At 55.3% G+C, this 17,966-nt stretch overlaps 1 protein-coding gene across 1 annotated transcript in view; it reads right to left on the bottom strand.

The window, feature by feature from the left end:
- Positions 1 to 13,465: 13,465 nt before the first annotated feature.
- CHSY1 (chondroitin sulfate synthase 1) overlaps positions 13,466 to 17,966 on the bottom strand; it is a 47,330-nt gene continuing 42,829 nt past the window's right edge. The window contains exon 3 of the mRNA XM_037053748.1: positions 13,466 to 16,359. Coding sequence (XP_036909643.1) covers positions 14,767 to 16,359 — 1,593 coding nt within the window. The 3' untranslated portion in view covers positions 13,466 to 14,766. The remainder of the gene's footprint in view (positions 16,360 to 17,966) is intronic.

The following is a 17,966-nucleotide window of genomic DNA, read 5'->3' as shown; positions in this document are numbered from 1 at the left end:
AGGTTGCTCTCTGAAAGCCTCGCGAGACAGAGCGTGGACTCATCACGCAGCCAAGAGTGGTGCGTGCGTGCCCATGTGTGTGCGTAGTGTGTGTCTGCGTGTTTGCCCACCCACGCACCCATCTACCCTCTTTGCCACCCACCCTACACCTGCTCACATGCCTAACTGCCCACCCATATATTCACCCACCCCTCCCATGCTCCTGCCTCCACACCACCCCCCAAAAAGGGGTACAGTCTCCCACATCAGTATGAAGACTACCACCACAACGGTGACAGTGACAGTGATCAGCACACGGGTGGCGTCGGCGGCCTGACAGACGGGGAGTGAGTGCCCACAGAGACACGGAGTGGACAGTGCCCAGCACTGAGGAGTCCTTCCCGGCCCCTCCTCCCCAGGAACCCAAGCTTCCCCAGGTGGGCTGCGGCTGTCGCCCACATGCTGGGACAGTTTCCAGAACCCTGCGGGAGGCTTGTGGGAGGCGCAGAGACCCCCCAGGGCCTGCTTTGGCAAGGCTGCAAAGCCAGGGTGGGGCTCTGGCCAGCCTCCTACCCGCCTTCCCTGTGGCCCCACATACTTAGGCTGCCAAGTCTCGGCTCCCACAAGAGGAACATCCCAGGAACCCCCAACGTGTGACCTCACCTGTGGAGGAGCTGGGCCAAGGCTGCCTGTGTGGCTCGGGCTGCCCTTCAGAGGAGCCACGCAGGGCGCTCTCGGAGGCCTGGCCACAGTCCCAGCCCTTCACGCCGGAGCGTCCCGGCAGGCCGCTCAGGGTTTTGGGAGCCCCGCCTGTGCCACATAGACGGGCCTGAGTTGCAGAACTGAGCTGGCCACGAGCATACAGCCAGGGCCTACTAAGTGCTACCCGCAAGAGCAGCGTGTCTCCTTTCTCCTCTGACGCGGTGAACCAGAGAGGTCCGTGGTGCACAGGTTATTCCTGCGACTTCACAAGCCTGAACAAATCCATCCTGTGCGTGGGCTCTGGCTTGCCCTGCAGGGGGCAGAGCCACACCTTGTGCACAAAGCCCCTTTGACCTGCCTGGGGGATCTGCACACCCCACACACTTCTCGGAATCTTCGCAGGATTGTCGGGAGGTGCGAGACCTCTGGAGGGCCACCTTTGAGAAGCCTGGGGTTGGCATGGGGGCTCCGGTCACGGCGGGTGGCAGACAGGGCCTTGCATCGCCTGGGCTGTCGGGCTGCATTTCATTCCTGGTTATTAGCAGATCAGATCGGTTCATGGTAAATGCAGCCTGAGCACTAAATGGGCCGTGGCATTTGCTAGGCCCTTCTCCCCACCCAGGCAACACTGGCCAGAGCTTTCAAGCCATGTGCGTTGTTGGTATACATTTCTGAAACACCGGGCACTGGGCTACGCGGATCGATTCTGCAGGTGCCATTTCTTCATGGATGGCTTGCTCTTCCGGGTCCTCTGCTAAGTCAGTGAATAGGACAGACCTGGTCCCTGCCCTCAGGGGCCTGGTATTCAAGTTGAGGGTCAGAGAAAGAAACATTCCAATACATAAAATGATTACAGGTCAGTCAGTACCTAAGTATTATAAAGAAAACACAGGCCTGAGATGATAACGATAGCCAATCAGAGGCCTCTTTGACTATTAGAGACATTTCTAGTAGAGACATTTCTCTAACAGCCACATTGCAACTGAGTTTGGAAGGCTGGAGAAGGAACCAGTCACAGCAAATGCTGGGAGAAACCTTTCTGACAGGGAGCAGGATGTGCAAATGTCCTGGGGCAGGAAAGAGGCTGCATTTGGAGGGAACGTGCACACCAGCTCAAGGGTGAGCGAGTTGGGAGGGGTCAGCCGCAGCCCACCTGTATCTGCAGAGGTCCCCAAATTGGGGTCTTTCTCAATATCAACTATTATTAATAAAATAATACGTATAAAGCATTTAAACTGGTGCCAGACTCATCCTCAGCACTCTTGAAGTGTTTCTTCTTCTCCCAATTATTATTATTATTACTATCACTGCTATTGTAATTATTATTGCTGGTTTCACACATTTTGAGCGCTTGTTGTATGTGTAGATGCCCTGGGCACACCCCAGCAGCAGACACGAACTCTGCAGCGAACACAAACATCCCTACATTAGCAGCGAGAGCACCAGACAAGCGTCCAGAACAGCACCAGCAAGAGCAACAGAAGGTACCACGTGACCCACTGACCCGCCAACGTGTCACACACAAGGACTCGCTCCAGAATACCTTGGTGCAAGAAATGTTTCTTTGTTTTTCAATAAGAATTTCTAAACTTAAAAAAACATTGTCTCTATGAGTGAGTCACACTGAAACATAGCCTCGCAGTATAAGCCCAGCAGTGCACATGTGTGGGGGGTGGGTCCCCCAGCACCCCCAGAAGTTGGTTTCTCAGGGTCCCACCCCTCAGCAGGACCCCGACATCCGCCCCCTTCCCCTGTTTTGGGGTGGGGGGGATTCCCCACCACCTCACACCCTAAGCACCAGCGTCCACGCAGGCCCCTCCCAGGTCTAGCTTCCCGCTTCACCCCCCCACCCCACCCCCGCCCCAGGCACCAAACCACAAAGACACCCACGGGGGGCGGCTTCCCCTGCCTGTGCTGGGGTGGGAGAGTCTCTGGGGAGAGCACAGCTGCAAAAGGAAAAAGCCACACACACAAAACACATGGCGAGAAGACGCCAGCTCATGTTTTCTGCAGTTACTCACCTTTCACACATCCCCTTTGCCAGCCCCTCAGGATCCCAAGTTCTTTGGGTGTGTCTGAGCCTCTACCTGAGACGGCCCCAAGGTGTGTGGGGTGGTACAGATGCTGTATGTCTTCCTTGCAAGACCAAACCAGCCAGCACGAGGCTCATTTTTCTCATAAGGACTCACCCTGTTACATGAGGTACGGAGAGCAAGTGTATAATCCAGAGGCCTAAAGGTCAGAAATTCGTGTCACCAGAGGCCAAAAAACAAGGTCAAACCAGCTTAGGCAAAAAGGGAACCTACCGGATACCTGAATATCTGGGGTGAGGGGGTTCTAGCATATGAGCTTCAGGAACAGCTGGATCCAGGGACTCGAACACTAGCCTCATTCTTTCTTACATTCTCTTTTCGCTTTCCTGGTCTTGACTCATCTTACCTTTGCCTATTGACCTTTCTTTTCCCCCATAGGCGGGCTGTGCTTATATCACCCCTGCTTGGCAAGCCCACCAGAAAAAGACATGTCTCTTGCAGTCACATAGAGACCTTCCTGGCCTGGATAGCCTGTCCACCCCCCGGGCCCACCCCTGGTACCACAGCGATGGGAGCACTGGGGTCAGGTGAGCCCAAGTCATATGCCAGTGATGTGGCCATAAGAAGGAGGGACCCTTCGGCCCATTGTCCCACCAGAACTATTTTGACGGGTAATGGAGAAGGCTGGTTCTTGTGCAGACACACGAAAGTCTTTTTGCCGCTGTGGTTCAAGGTGTTGGAATGGCGTAAACAAAGGCCAGGGAGGAAAACATGTAGCTAGAGCAGAGTTCTTGCTGGGAGAAGCAGGACGTGAGACAGGGGCCCTCGACACCCCACAAGGGGCATGTCTTCTCCATCCAGGGTCCATCACTCACAGTTGCCTGTGCACACAACTCAACAACAGCAACAACAACAACACAACAACCAAATCCAAACAGGAGCAGAGGACGCGGAGAGACATGTCTCCAAAGAAGTTCTACGAACGGACAAGAAGCCCACGAAACGATGCTCCGTGTCACGAGTCCTCAGGGAAATGCACATCGAAACCACGATGAGATTTCACTTCATGTCCAATAGGGTGGATACTCCCCTCCAAACCTCAGAAAGTAACGAGTGGTGGTCAGGACGTGGAGAAACTGGAACCTCAGGGCACTGTTGGCAGGGATGTAAAAATCTCCTTTCCTTTCTCTTTCCCTTTTCTTCTCTCTAAGAATAAATAAATAATCTTTAAAAATTTTAAAAAAATTTTAAAAAGAGTACTCCAGCACTGACGTGGCCTGTCCTCAGCAGGTGCCCATGAGGAGAGGGGCCGTCTCTTTCCTTTCTGAGGAGGGCATGGATCCTATCCTGCGGCCCCGCCCTCATGACCTCACGTGACCCGAGCACCTCCCAAAGGCCCTGCCTCCACACACCATGGCAACCGAAGCTGGGGCTCCACACATGGACGCAAACACTCTGTCTATAACAGGACTTAATGCCGCTGAACCGCACACTGAAAAAGTGGTTACAATGGTGACGTTTGTGTCACCTGGACTTTATGACAATTTTTTACAAATTACTCAAGTACTAAAAAACAAATCACTGTGGAAGGAGTTAAAGATTCCGGTCCTGGGCTGCACCACCGAACGGCCTGACCATGGAGCTGTCTGAAGCTCACTACGGTTTGAGAGACACCCCCTTCAGGCAGTGGGGAGCCATGGAAGGAGTTAGGGCAGGGCTGGGTGGGATGCCAGTGGGAGGTGAGGTGGTAGTGTGCAGAAAAGGAGGAGGAAGGGGGCAGAGAGAGGAGCGAGTCACACAGGGGACAGGGCGAATGGTCTCGAGGATTCTGCAGAACCCCCACCCCCCGACATCAAAGCTGCCCCCCCCACCAGCCAGCACCCACTCTCAAAGATGGGAACTCAGCTCCCCCGGTCTGCCCTCCCTGATCCACCCGCACCGAAGAAGCACCTTGGACCATCAGCAGACAGAAAGACGGCAGCTTCTGCTGCCGGAGGAAACCAGCCGGTATCCCTGGGGCCTGGCCAGGGACTGAGTCCAAGCCTCGGAGCCACCAACAAGGACAAAGGCCTGTGTGCTGCCCCGGCCGACACCCGCTGGGAAGTAATGAGAAACCCTCTCTGGGAACTGCCGGCCCCCACTCTGACCCTCTGGCCGCAGATGACCGCTTATCGTCCATCCGGGGACAATCCGGGCAGGGAGACAATCCTGAGGCTGGCCTCGCGGCCACTTCCGCCATCCTGGCAAGGCTGCTCTCGTCCGAGCCACAGCAGCCTCTGTGGGAGCGAGGCCAGCGGGCGTCCTGTGCCAGGGCCGGGGCCTTGCCAGGCGAGATGGAGAGATGAGCGTCTCACCGGGGCCTCTCTGCTCAGAGCTTTCCAAGGCTCAGAGCCAGCTCTGCCCAGAGTAATAAAAGAGGTGTGGGAGCCCCATGCCCCAGGGACTGGCTCCCTCCTTCCCATCCAGGTGAGCCCAGCCAGGTGGGAGCTGGATTCCTGCCGGGAAGGTCAAAGGGGAAGGGGACCAGGCAGGGATGCAGGGGGCACAGGAATTTTTGTGCTCATTCTGGGATCCTACTGCCAACGAAGTGTGCACTCGAAAGAACATTTTCAGAAGGCCCAGGCCTGCGTGTTTGGTGCTGACCTTTGGCCTTGGACGTGTACCCTGAGGGTCATAACCTGCACAAGCCCCTTCCCCTCAGAGCCCATTATTGAAATCTGCACGATTTATCTGCAAAGAATCTTAGGTTTCCTCCATTCATATTTTTGGCAGGGGGGTAAAAAACCTTGAACAGCACTCAGGGGCTGAATTCCATCCTCAGAGTGTAGCCGTATTTGGAAGCAGGGTCGCTGCGGGTGGGGTGAGCTACAGCAGGAGGAGGTCACCCCGCAATAGGGCGGTCCGTCATCCAACGTGGCCAATGTCCTTATAACAGGGGACCTTTGCACAGACAGACACACCAAGGGGGAAGGCGATGTGAACAGGGAGGAGACAGTGGTCTGTAAGCCCAGGAGAGAGTGCATGGCCCTCCAAAGGAACCAGCTCATCTAACACCTTGACCTTGGACTTCCAGCCTCCGGACCTGCGAGACGACAGACACACTTCCACTGAGTGAGCCGCCTAGTGTGGCGGCCAGACAACCGTGCAGGTGGAGATGACAAGCCCCTAGTTAGGACCTAGAACCCCCAAGAGTGAGTGGAAAAGGGCCCTGGGGTGGGGCGAGGAGACACTTGGTCTATGGTGGCCTGGGAAGGTGTGGCTGAGAAGGGGACAGGGCCACAGCACCTGCAAGTTTGCCCAGGGAGGGAGCAGGTGGCATTCCGGGCACCCGACGCCACCGGGGCCACAGCTTGGAGTTTTCAGAGGGATGTGCCGTCTCCTCCCGGGGAGGGAGGTGTGGGTTTGGGGGCTGCGGCTCAGAGTGGGCTGGAACCGAAGGTGGGACCCGAATCCAGCAGAGCCAGGACATCAGGGCTTGAACGCGGGCCCTGTCAAAGCAGAAGAATCCAGGTAATGTTTATCTTTTTTTTTTTTTTAAGGAAAAATCTGATATTTGGGAAGAGGCTGGACTGGAGGAGCAGGAAATGGGCAGGATCTGCTCTTTGCGGGGAAGGATCACCCAGGAGGGATTGTGGGGCTGGGTGACTCACCGGACATGGTCTGAATTTGGAGTTCGGAGCCGCCGAAACTTGTAGGTGGGGCGGTGGTGTGGGGGTGACGCCTGGACCGAAACAGTGACAGAAGGAGAACCAGGCTCCCAAACTCTCTCCTAAGTCCTGTGAGAGACTCGAACTGTGCCCATCTGAGAGGGGAAGCTGAGCTCCGGCCCACGGAACCTGTCCGAGGGGCCTGGCCCACTGTGGGCCAGGCCTATGGAACTCCACGCGTGCCACGTTCCCCCTCGAGGCTGGCGGTTTGGGGATGTTTTCCTCCTAATTTGGGACTGACTCCCCTGGAGGCAGAAGAGAGGCAGACACGGGCCCTGGCTGCGTAGCTCAGTTGCTTAGAGCATCCTCCCGATACACCAAGGTTGCAGGTTCGAATCCTGGTCAGGGCACAGATCAGACTCACCTGATGAGTGTGTGACTAAGTGGAACAACAAATCGATGTTTCTGTCTCCCTATAAAATCAATCAATCAATCAACCCATCGTTAAAAAAGGGCAAACCTGGGACCAGGAATTAGGGTGAGTGGGACCAGGCTTCCAGTGCTCCTTCATGGATGAAGAGGGGACAGACAGGCTTTGGAGGGAGATAGAGAGGTTTAATGATCAATTCATCTCCCAAAGCAATGAGGGGGCCGCTGGCTGCTCTGGGAATAACTCCGAGGGAACAGGCAGCGTCAGGCCCTCAGCCAGGAAACAAGGCCGGTGACACGGCCCTGCTGAGCATTAGCTAATGGGGGGGGTGGTGGTGGCGGGGGGAGGTCCACAGTGGGGTGGGAGGCAGAAGCCAAGTGCCCTCTGAGCTCGGGAGAGACCTGGCAGCCAACACCTGGCTCCTGGGTGGGCACAGCGGCGGAGACTGCCCGGAGACACCCTGGGACACTGGCCGGGCCGGACAGGGCTCTCCTAGCCCAACAAGCTGACGGAACATAAACGTCACCTCCTCCAGAGGATGTGGCCTAGCCAGGGACCACACGGGCAGGGTGGAGAGGAATTGGGCCTGGAGAGCTTCTGTGGGAAGGCACACTCTTCTGGGAGAAGGAAAGGCCAGTCCCCAAATCTAATATATATGTTTCTACTCCTCGCCCGAGGGCATGTTTACTGATTTTAGAGAGAGAGGACGCAAGAGAGAAACATTGTTGTGAGAGAGAAACATTAAACCGTTGCCTCCCATTCGTGCCCCAACTGGGGATCGGACCCACGACCTTTTGGTGCACTGGACGATGCTCCAACTGAGCCACCCGGCCGAGGCCCCCCATCTCATTTTAAAGGGGGACTGTGATTTGTAACCCACACTGCTCGTTTCCTGGTGACTGTGAGGTGGGCCGCCTCTGACCTCCCCCCCCAGCCCGCTCTAGCCTGTGGGAAAACCAGAAAGGTTCGTGCATCAACCGGGACCTGCCCTGAGCCCGAGAACCCTCTCTCCGAGATCTCTAGCTCCCTGAAGCCCCTCGGGGCGGGGGGTCTCTGGCTGCACTGTTCTACCTTGAGCGCCCCTACTTCTCCCCTCCAAGGCCTGCCCTGGCTTCAGGAGGGGCCCCCCTTAGCGTTGCTGATCGATTCTGAGACGGCCAGAATGTGACCACGGGCTGAGAGCATCGATGTTCCAGCAAAATGACAATGAACGAAATGGCATTAGTCGAGGACCTGCTGTACAAGTCGGTCATTCAGCGGCCCCAAGCCCCGGGCTCAAAAGCACTTTTGAATCTAGTCATGTGCTACTAATAATGAACTATGAGGAAAATACAGGGGTGGGCAAAAGTAGGTTCACAGTTGTGAGTATGCAGAACAGTATATTCTTGTATTGGCATTTATTTATTAAACAGATTGCATTATTTATTATCGCCCTATCTTTGCCCACCCCTGTATATTTTATATGGATTATATAATGTGTAATAAATCCTCCATACTTACCTAGAACGTAGGTAAGTGCCCAGCAGCTTCATCTTTGAAGCAAACGAAATTTTTTTTTGGAATAAATGAACGGAATGGAATTCATTCCCCCTTGCGTTCCAACAGGCACGTTTCCCGTCCAAAAACGCACCCTTGGCTGCACAGAGAGGGAGGTCCCGCTGCCTCTGGTCACTCCCACGTGTCTGTCCGTCCCCCCGCCCCTGCCCCCCTCCCCCACACCCCCCCTCCCCCGCCCCCCGCACCCACACCACCTCAGGACGTCTGGAAAGAACCACCCTTATCTCGGGCTGGCTACTTCCGCCCCTGGCCTTACCCCACAGGCTCCGGGAACTATGATGTCTGTGGCTGGGAGCGGAGACCGCCTGTCTCCTCACTTTGTGAGTCATTGGGGAATTTGTCTGCCCCTTTTGACACCGTGTAATGACTCAACTTTTGCAACAACGACAGAGTTGGGTCAGCGGGGCTGCCGTTTTCCCAGGACGACGTGATCAAGATACAGGGTGTCCCTGAGGTACTGGGCACTCCGTTCCCATTCCCATAGTATGTTCTTAAAGGTCACATACTCACTCAGGTTTAGTTTTCAGAGGTTTTATCAGCATTGCTAACAGGACAGAATGTCACTGCTGACCAAGTGAAATACCAAGGGACTTAGTGTTGGGTCAGAGAGGCCAGACACCGTGGGGGACCCACTTTCGCAAGTCCAGCTGCTGGTCCGAGGAGGTAGGAAGGGCTCCGTGCAAACTACGCTCCCTGGGGCGTTATCCAAGGCAGAAGAATGGGGTGCTTGAGGTGGTCAGCAGCGGGGACCCTGTCAGCTCCAGGGAAGAAGGAAGCCCTTACATGCCATTTCAAAGGGCCAAGGATGGTTTTTCCTAAAGGGGAGAGGTGAACGGAAGAGGGGGGAAGATGCCAAACTGTATGTACCCGTTATATCAAGCCATGCAGGTGTTATAGAAACCCCAAAGGGATTTGCCTAAGTTGGAACAGGGTGGTGTCGAGTGAGGGACTGTGGGCCTTTTCTCCTAATTCCCCATACATGTATTTTTGTTCTGTGATCACGCAGTAACAGTGGAAGGAACAGACTTCAGTTAAGAGCCCACAATGCTTGTTTGGTAACACCTGATCACTCTGATATTGATTGTGAGTTTTTAGAAGCCCTACTTTCAGAAGGCATTGTGAGCACGTGAGTGAAATCGCCCTTAGCTGTGTAACAAGAAGCCAAGGCCCAAGCCTGATTCCGAATGAATGCATTTGAAGGTGACTTTGAGGTTTGGCTACAAGGGTTTCCTTCCCTCCTCCTCCCCCCCCCCCCCCGTGGTGTGTGTGGCACCAGGGAAGGTGTGCAGCAGGCTGTGGCCTGACGTGGGGTGACGAGAGGTGGCCCACAGGCGAGAGGAAATGCAGGCGGCAGCTGGAGGCACTGGCACCGGCGGACTCGTGAGCAGCTGCTCCAGGAAGAGCGATTCCTCCCGAAGCCTCGGCTTCCTCCGGCAGCTTCCGGGGCTGGGCCGTTTGCGCTATGAATGATCCAATCCATCTGCTATGACTCCGTCTCATTAGCAACCAGCCAGGCAGAACTGACAGCTCTTACCCGTGTCAAAAAAACGCCGCTGGGAGGTTCTTTATGAAGACCACATTTTGGTTTCTGACAGCAGTAGGAAGACATGAAGACCCTCACACTGGAACAGAATTAATGGTAAATGAAATGTGTTAAAAAATACCCGACAACAGGCCTTTAAGTGGTTTAACTGCACAGGTGACAAGCCAGTCCCTAATCTGGTTGGCCCCACGGTTCGAAGATTTTCACACCCATCCCCCACCCTTACACTCACACACGTTCCTGCCAAAGAACAAGCGAAAACCTGAAGCACAGCCACACTTACAGGCGGGCAGCTTTTTCCGTCTACTGGAAATCAGGTAGAGTCGCTGTAACTGGATCATGGCGCTGTAACTTACGTTTTCATCGCATCTGTGACGAGTTAGACTAAGCAGACTGGTGCTGGTGGCCTTTTCCTCTAAGTGGAACAGAAGGGGACACCTTTCGAGGACGGGGAAAGCACAGTGGGAGGGCCCCATGGAGGCAGGGTTGGCCCTGCGAGGTCCCTGCAGCCGACTGACCCCCCTGGTCCCCAGGCACTGCGGCACATAAGCGCCTTTGCGGACCAGATTACAGCAATTCACACCCATCGACACAGCCTAATCCCCAGGTGCAGGAGGGCTGGCCCAGCTTTCCTGATGACCGGAAGGCGCAGGGACTCTGGAAGTCCAGGGCCAGGGGAGAGCCCCTCAGCAGCCACACACAGTCCCACAGGCGTGTCACCTTCCTGGAGGACAGGCTTTGAAAGGCGAGAGACTGCACACCCACTTTAACCTAACACTGTCCTCAGGAGAGGGGTGTGGGGACGGGGCTTACCAGCACATTTTACCTGTGGTCACACATGGACGGAGGGAGCTGCAGGGAATGCCGTTGCCTCCAGGGCACAGGATGGAAGCAAAATGTGACTGTCCTTTAGCTTGGTCACACACCCTGACAAACGGCGTGAGCCTTCCGAACCTGCTCAGGACACTGGCAGTGGCCCCTGCACCAGCTGTCTGCAGGGCACAGGGCGCTGGGGCTTCGAGACATAGGATGTGGTTGGGGGCAGGAAGGTTGGGTGCTGGGCAGGAAGGAGGCGCACACAGACTTTGTCTGCAGACTGAGAACGGCCTAGGCTGCACGGATGGTGCTTGTGGGGTCTGGGGCGAGGCCGGTTTCGGAGGGTGGGGGCCACTTCTGTGTCCTGGGCTGGGGGAGCGACCAGCGGCAGCCTCTGCCCTTCTCTGGGCTCCGCACTCGGGGAAAGGAGCCCACCTCCCTCGCTCCTGGTGTCTACGCTGCAGCCAAGAGATGGTCACGTGATCCGTATTTCAGGACCCGTGGCCCCGTCTCCCAGCATGCGAGTCCTGGAATGCTACAGTCCACGCGCAGCTACGTGTCACCCTGGCCCAGAGTGACAAGGGCTGGGACAGGGATCCTGCCCTCCAGAAGGGGGGTAAGATACACACAGGGCTCCCACACATGCAACCACAACGTCCGGAAGCCCACCCAACCCTGCCCTCTGAAAACACGCCCACCAAGTCCTCAGGCAAGCGGGTCTGCTTTTGTCTCACAGCCGGAGGCTCGCCCAGGTCCCTGTGCCCAAGTGACCTTGTGCTTCCCCCCCATTTGTATGAGATAAAAACGCAGTCAGTCTAGGCTATACAAAGGTCACCTACGGACCCCACGCACTGTCCCCAGTGGTTCTCTGCAGCTGAGGGCTGGAAGGTTGCCCTGAAGACATATTCCAACCCCTGCCTTTTGATTAGTGATTCCTTCCCCTCTCTCCACCATCTTCGTGTATTATTCCTGATTTTTAAATATTGCTAACAGGAGCCATCTGGTTTGTGGGGTTAGGCACCATTCCATTTTACTACTTCTCTGTATTCAAAATAAAGTAATGCATGCTAAGAAAAAAGTATAAGGCAACCAATGAAACAGAGTTATACACTAGAAAGCACTCGGAACTGACAGGAAGAAGGAATGACTTCCGGGTCAGGACCTGGGGCCTCAGGTTGCAGTCCAAGTGGTGATGGGCCGACCAGACAGGGTGCCTTCCACCAGGAGAGTACAGGGTGGGGACAATGAGACAAGGGGGCCCAACCTGTGGGGTGCTGCCAGCGTGCTAACCCGCAGTCTGCCCTTGGGGACTCTGGGGAGGGGAACAGCCTCACATGACCACAGAATTCAGGCCAGCCCTTTTGGAAATGGCAGAGCATGATTGAAGGTTGTGTTGATGTCAAGGCTAGTGATGGCTATTTGCTTCATCTAATCTGTGTTGGTTTTACTAAATTTTTTTTTAAAAAAGCAATAATCAGACTCAGAAGATGCTCCCCTTTGCTCAGCATCAACTGGTCCACCAAATCTGGAAGATACTGTATCCTCATCTGGAAGATACAGCTGCAGATCTGGAGAGGTACAGAGGAATCACTCCAAACAAGGGGTCCATACGCCGATCCCAGACGCAGAAAAGGCCAGCCAGTTGACCCACGTGCTCCATGAGGTCTTTGTTAGGAATGTCCAAGGGCTGGATGAAGAGGCCCAGGTTTGAACTGGGGAAGCTCATGGAGCCTCACGGTCAAGGCCTCGGCTCTGGAAAACCTACCGCGGGTGAGGCCGGTGCTGACACTGAACGCTCTGATGGATAGGGGCCCCCCAGTCCAAGAATCTGTGTAAATTTCATACTTTTAATGGTGACAAATGAAAAATCCTATTTGTGAGAAAGAAAATAACCCCTCAGTCCAACTGTTTCACACCCACACAGGAAGGGTGTGGGACGATGTCACAGCGGGCAGTGGGCAGCTTCCGCTGCTCCCGAGGGTGGGTCCCGTGGGCCAGGGGACTGGCGTGGGGACAGAGCAAGGCCCCATCAACAGAGGGACTGATGTCCCCACAATCTCAGAGCCCAGTTTGGCTGGAGGAGGTTCCCGAAGCCATGACTTGGAAGGGTGCTTTAGGAACCTGGAGTGACCGGGAAGAGAGTGAACCAGGAGGCCAGTGGGCACAGAGTCGGGTGAAGGATGACAGGGGGCGAGGGCTGGCATGACAGTCCCAGAGCGCTTGTGGACACTGGGCCTCGAGGAAGTGGGGGTGGGGGGGTGGGGACAACGATGCATCTTAAGGAAGTGCCACCAAGACACCAGACAGACATTCAAGCTCGATAAAAAGCTGCCCCACCCCGCCCCAAACCCCTCCAGTTTGCTAGTTCAATAGACGGAATTTAAATTGCTGTCATCAAGCTGTCTGCTGTGCTCTTCCTTACTGAAGAATGAAAACGTCTGTGCGTTTTTTCCCAAGGGAAAAACTCAACAACACTCTTACAAGGTAGGTGGCAATTAGGTGGCGTGGCAGCGATTCCTGTTGCGAGCACGGGGTTGTTATACGGGGTCTTCACCATCGTCACCCAGGAGACGCCTGCCCCGGGGGTGTCATTCGCACCCACAAAGCTCGCTACCCAAACTGCAGTCCACATAAACCTTCCCCCAAATAAATCGAAAAACTTTATGGCTCCGTGTTTATGTTCGTTTACTCTCCAAACGGAATGCGTTTCTTTAGCTGAAAGAGGAGGAACGAGACAAAATGGGTCTGAAAACGCCAATTGAAAAATACTGTTCACTGGTTTATTTTTCCAAATGAGCGACAGGCTATTTACAAATGAGCAGATCTCCAATGATGGATATTAACATGGCAAGTCTATGACTGTTTGAAATCTAAATGAAAAAAAAAAATTTTTTTTTTATTAAGGCACATTTGATCCGTGAGTTTAAAACAAACTTTCTGGTATAATGAAAGATTCATTTCACTTTTGTTCCTAAAACATGTGAGCACCAAAATTGTCAAAGAACACTTAATATTTAGTAAAACAGTAAGGAATGTAAAAAAGGAGGCGGGGTGGGGCAGGGGGAGCGTTTTCAAAAGGAAATCTTTGGAGATCAGTTTACTGCAAATAAAACACACTAAACGCACTCCCAATACACATAAATACACTAACAACTAACGGGTACTTGAGAAACAGCGGCTCTCTAAACAATGAATATTAAATAAATTAAAGGTATTTCAGACGCGAAGGATAAAACAGATGGCAATTAAAGATGGAGAGGGCTATCGCCACCCAGGTAACACAGGATGAAGAGAAGAAAAGCAAACACGTTTTTTTCCCAATACTTTCATGGGGGTGGGGGTGGGGCATTGTTTTTTTTGCTTTAGTTGGCGTACATCAGATTTATTACCTTAATTCTTCTTTGCCATTCAAAAGATTAATATTTTTTACCCTTGAAAAGAGAATGGCCAGGAAGGGGGAAAATACCAAATCCTTCTCGGAACTGAATGCCGGGTCTGCAGAGACCACACGAGTCCCGGAATGGCCGCGTCGCCTTGTCCCCTGTGCTTTTCAAACCCCTGGGCAGCTCTCCTGAGGAGGCAGGCGGCCCCGACTACCGGCACCCTTCCTTACCGCACCACTGGACCGCACAGTGGCTTAAACAGAATCACTGTAAAACGGACAGAAGGTAGAGACTGTGCATTGTTAAGAGTTACAGCGAGACAGCGCTTTGCTGCAATACTTTGCAGGGACTCTTGTTGCCTGCCCTCCGACCGTGGCAACAGCGGGGGCTGGCGAAGCCACGCACCCCACACGAAACCACACCTCCCGCGTCCGGCGCGCTGCAGGTCGCGGCCAGGCAGGTCTGTGCAGCAGGTTCGGGAAGGGACGTGCGTCCGAAGGCAAACATGATCACATTACTGTTGTTCGAAAAAGCTCATCCCCAGAAGGAGTCCTTGGTAAGAAAGTCACGTGTAAAACATGCCCCTTTATGTGGGACTTCCAAAACGGACCGTACAAAACGATTTCTGCAAAATAAATTAGGTAATTAAAAACGCCCCCTCTGGCGGGGCTGGGCATCAGCCTGTCCTCGCGGAGCCGTTGTTGCTGCTGCGCCGGCTGTAACCCGGCTCGTTCTTCTCCAGCCACAGCTCGGCCAGCTGCCGCGTGGACCCGTAGGTGGAGGCTTTGGACCCCACGCACATTTTGTACTGCTTGGGGTCGAGGTTGGGGTCACAGAAGACGGGGTGGTGGACGTGGACGACGCCGACCTCCTGGCTCCTGAACGTCTTCAGACCTGCCTGGACCACCTTGTTGAAAAGGTCCACGTCCTCCAGGCCCCAGCCCTGGATGGAGACGTCGAAGCCGCCCACGCGGACCAGGTCCCCCTTGTAGATACAAGTGATGCCGAACCCATAGTTCCGCCAGAAGCCCGTCTTCTGAGTGAAGGCGAAATGGTTCTCGCTGGGGGCTGTCCCGCTGTACACCACCTTCGGATCGTACTGGCTGAAGATGATGGGGAAGTAGACCTGCTGGCCCAGCACGGCGTTGGCCCGGCACCGCTGCAGGAACTCCGCGGTGAAGACCAGGTCGACGTCGCAGAAGAAGAGCAGGGATTCATTGCGGAACTGGGACGACCCCACCTCGAGGGCCAGGGCCCGGGAGAACTCGCCGGGCACCGGCAGGACCTGCATGTCGGCCTTCGGGTACTTGCCCCGGTAGTCCCTCATGAGCTCCACCTGCTTGGCCTTGTCGGGGTTGGAGTCCGAGTTGAAGAGCAGGACCACCAGCTTCACGTTCTGACTGGGGATGAGGCAGGCCTTCTCGAAGTTCCCCATGAACCTCACGAACATGTCGAAGCGTCCCGACAGGGGAATGAGGATATTGATCTTTGGCTCTTTGGCTTCCCTGTGCTCGCTCCTGGCGCCGGGGAGCTGGAAGGGCACGAGCTTCTTCAGGGAGTTGGAGAGGAAGGACAAGGAGCCGGACTCCCGGTTGATCTGGCGGGCCAGCTCCGCCGCGTCCAGCGCCTCGTGCTCCGCGAACTGGACCTTGCTGAAGGTCTGCTGGAGGTAGGCGTGCCGCCGCACGGGCACCGTGACCTTCTTCCCCTTGTGCTTCCTGTACAGCAGCAGCAGGTCCAGGATGTACTCGGCCCCGTAGGTGGGGTTCACGCGGCGGTAGCCATACTGGATCTCCTTGAAGTCGATGACGCGGCCCCGGGTCTTGGCGTTGGCGTTGATCATCTCCATGACCTGCATGACGATGTCGTCCAGGGCCTCCCGCTGTGCGGAGTCCATCCCTCTGCGAGGGGGCTGGCCGTCCACAGCCGAGTACAGGTGCTTCCCCGTCAGGAACTCCCACTCCAGGATCTCCTCGCGCTGGCGCGGCTGGAACCTCATGAAGGAGGGGGGCACCCCGAGCTGGAGGTCCTCCTTGTGCGTCTCCGTGTTGCCGTACTTGCTCATGAGGACCACCTCGCGGTGCAGCTGGATGGTGCGGTGGCGCAGCTCTGCGATCTTGCGGCTGAGCACGTAGCTGTGCAGCCGGTACTGATAGGGTGGGCTCTTGTTGGGGTGCAGCGTGATGGCGCGGTGGATCTTGCTGTTGTGGAGGTCCCGGATGTAGCCCTTTTTGTTCTGCTCGTAGTTCTCGTAGAACAGCTGCTGCATCTGTTCAGGGGGAAAAAGGTGGCTTTTTAAAAAAGTGCTATGGGATGGAGCATTCGCTCTATTTTTCTATTTCCTTACGTACTTGAGCACTTTAAAAAATCTAAATGTGAGAACTCTTTCCGCAGTCACAGCCACAGCAGACCGGAAGCCCTGGGGAAAGCACATTAACCTGCAGCAGCCCACCGGGACTACGGGAGTGGAGGAAGAGCTACACACTGAGTAAAGGGACGAGACTTCTGTTCCTCAACGCCCAGAAGTGGCCAGGGTAAGTCTGCAGGCACAAAGAGTGAGGGGGAAGCTTTCCTGTGGAGAAAGGGCGGGCACATTGGAAATCCTTTAAAAAAAAAAAAGATTTTATTTATTTATTATCAGAGAGGGGAAGGGAAGAGAGAGAAGCATCGATATGCGCTTGTCTCACACATGCCCCCAACACGGGGACCTCGCGCGAGCACAACCCAGGCATGTGCCCTGACTGGGAATCGAACCAGCAACCTTCTGATTCACAGGCCAGCGCTCAATCCGCTGAACCACACCAGCCAGGGCTGAAAAATCCTTTCCACGCCAGCTCATTCTGTGCAGGCAGGAGCGGGTCTGCCTGCTCAGCACCAGGCCAGGCCACTGGCACCAACCCTGCGTGCAGAGGGCTCCAGATGCCAGGTGAGGGGCAGGCAACGCCGGGGGCCTCGTTTCCCACCCCACTCTCCCTCTGTCCTGTGACGTGGGTTCCACGGTGAGAGAAGCCTGAGGTCCTCAGCCGCACTGGTCTGCTCCCCCCAGTTCGAGAGAGAACACACTTCGTGCCCTGGATGTGCAGGCAAGGAGAAGGCAGACGCCCGACATGGGTCTGCAAAGCCTTGCGGAGTGAAGGGCAGGACTTCGCAGAACGGGTGCAACAGCGTTTCGGGCTGGCAGCCGACACATCAGTCCCGTGTCACTGATGGCCCAGCTTGTCTTTTCTTCCTGTTGCTAAATACTGACTCTTGAGGACGGTGACATGGATTTGGACCAAGTCGTTCATTTGGCTTCGGACTCATGTCTTTAACTTTTCAAAGAAAAAAATTCTGAGCCACTGCAGCTAACATGATAACACAAAAATTACAGTTAGCACTTTTACATCCCGTCTTCTACACAACACTATAAGGTACCATAAATAAAGCTAGAAAAGAGTAAAAAGAAGGGAAATAACTTGCAAAAACTGCCTTGAAATTTGAAGAAGAGAGCACGGGCTGGCAGCCCGTTTCCGCGCTGGCCCCCCACAGGACTCCCGCGCGGCTGGGAGGGACAGACGCTCCCTCCTGACACGGGCCCTCCCCCTCCCGACACCGGACAGGAGGGCTGGTCTGCAGCAGGAATCGAGGCGCCTCTTCAGCCTCTTCACCGCCGCCCGCCACGATCCAGGTGCTCATCTGCCGACCAGGGGCGGCTCCTCCCAGAAGAGGACCAAGCCGACACCCTGACCTGGCCCTTCCAGCCTGCAGACCGTGAGAAGTGGATGTCGGTCCTGCTGTCCAGCGTGCAGGAGTGGTGTTGTTCCAGCAGCGTCGCGGCGCACGGCGAGGAAGCGCAGAGGGCCGCGGCCGCCATCGCCAGGGCCCGGCTCCACACCG

The sequence above is a fragment of the Sturnira hondurensis genome, unplaced genomic scaffold (assembly GCF_014824575.4).
Source record: "Sturnira hondurensis isolate 20B ecotype Veracruz unplaced genomic scaffold, ASM1482457v3 Scaffold0007865, whole genome shotgun sequence".
In the NCBI taxonomy this organism is placed as follows: domain Eukaryota; kingdom Metazoa; phylum Chordata; class Mammalia; order Chiroptera; family Phyllostomidae; genus Sturnira; species Sturnira hondurensis.
This window is presented reverse-complemented; position numbering and strand designations above follow the sequence as displayed.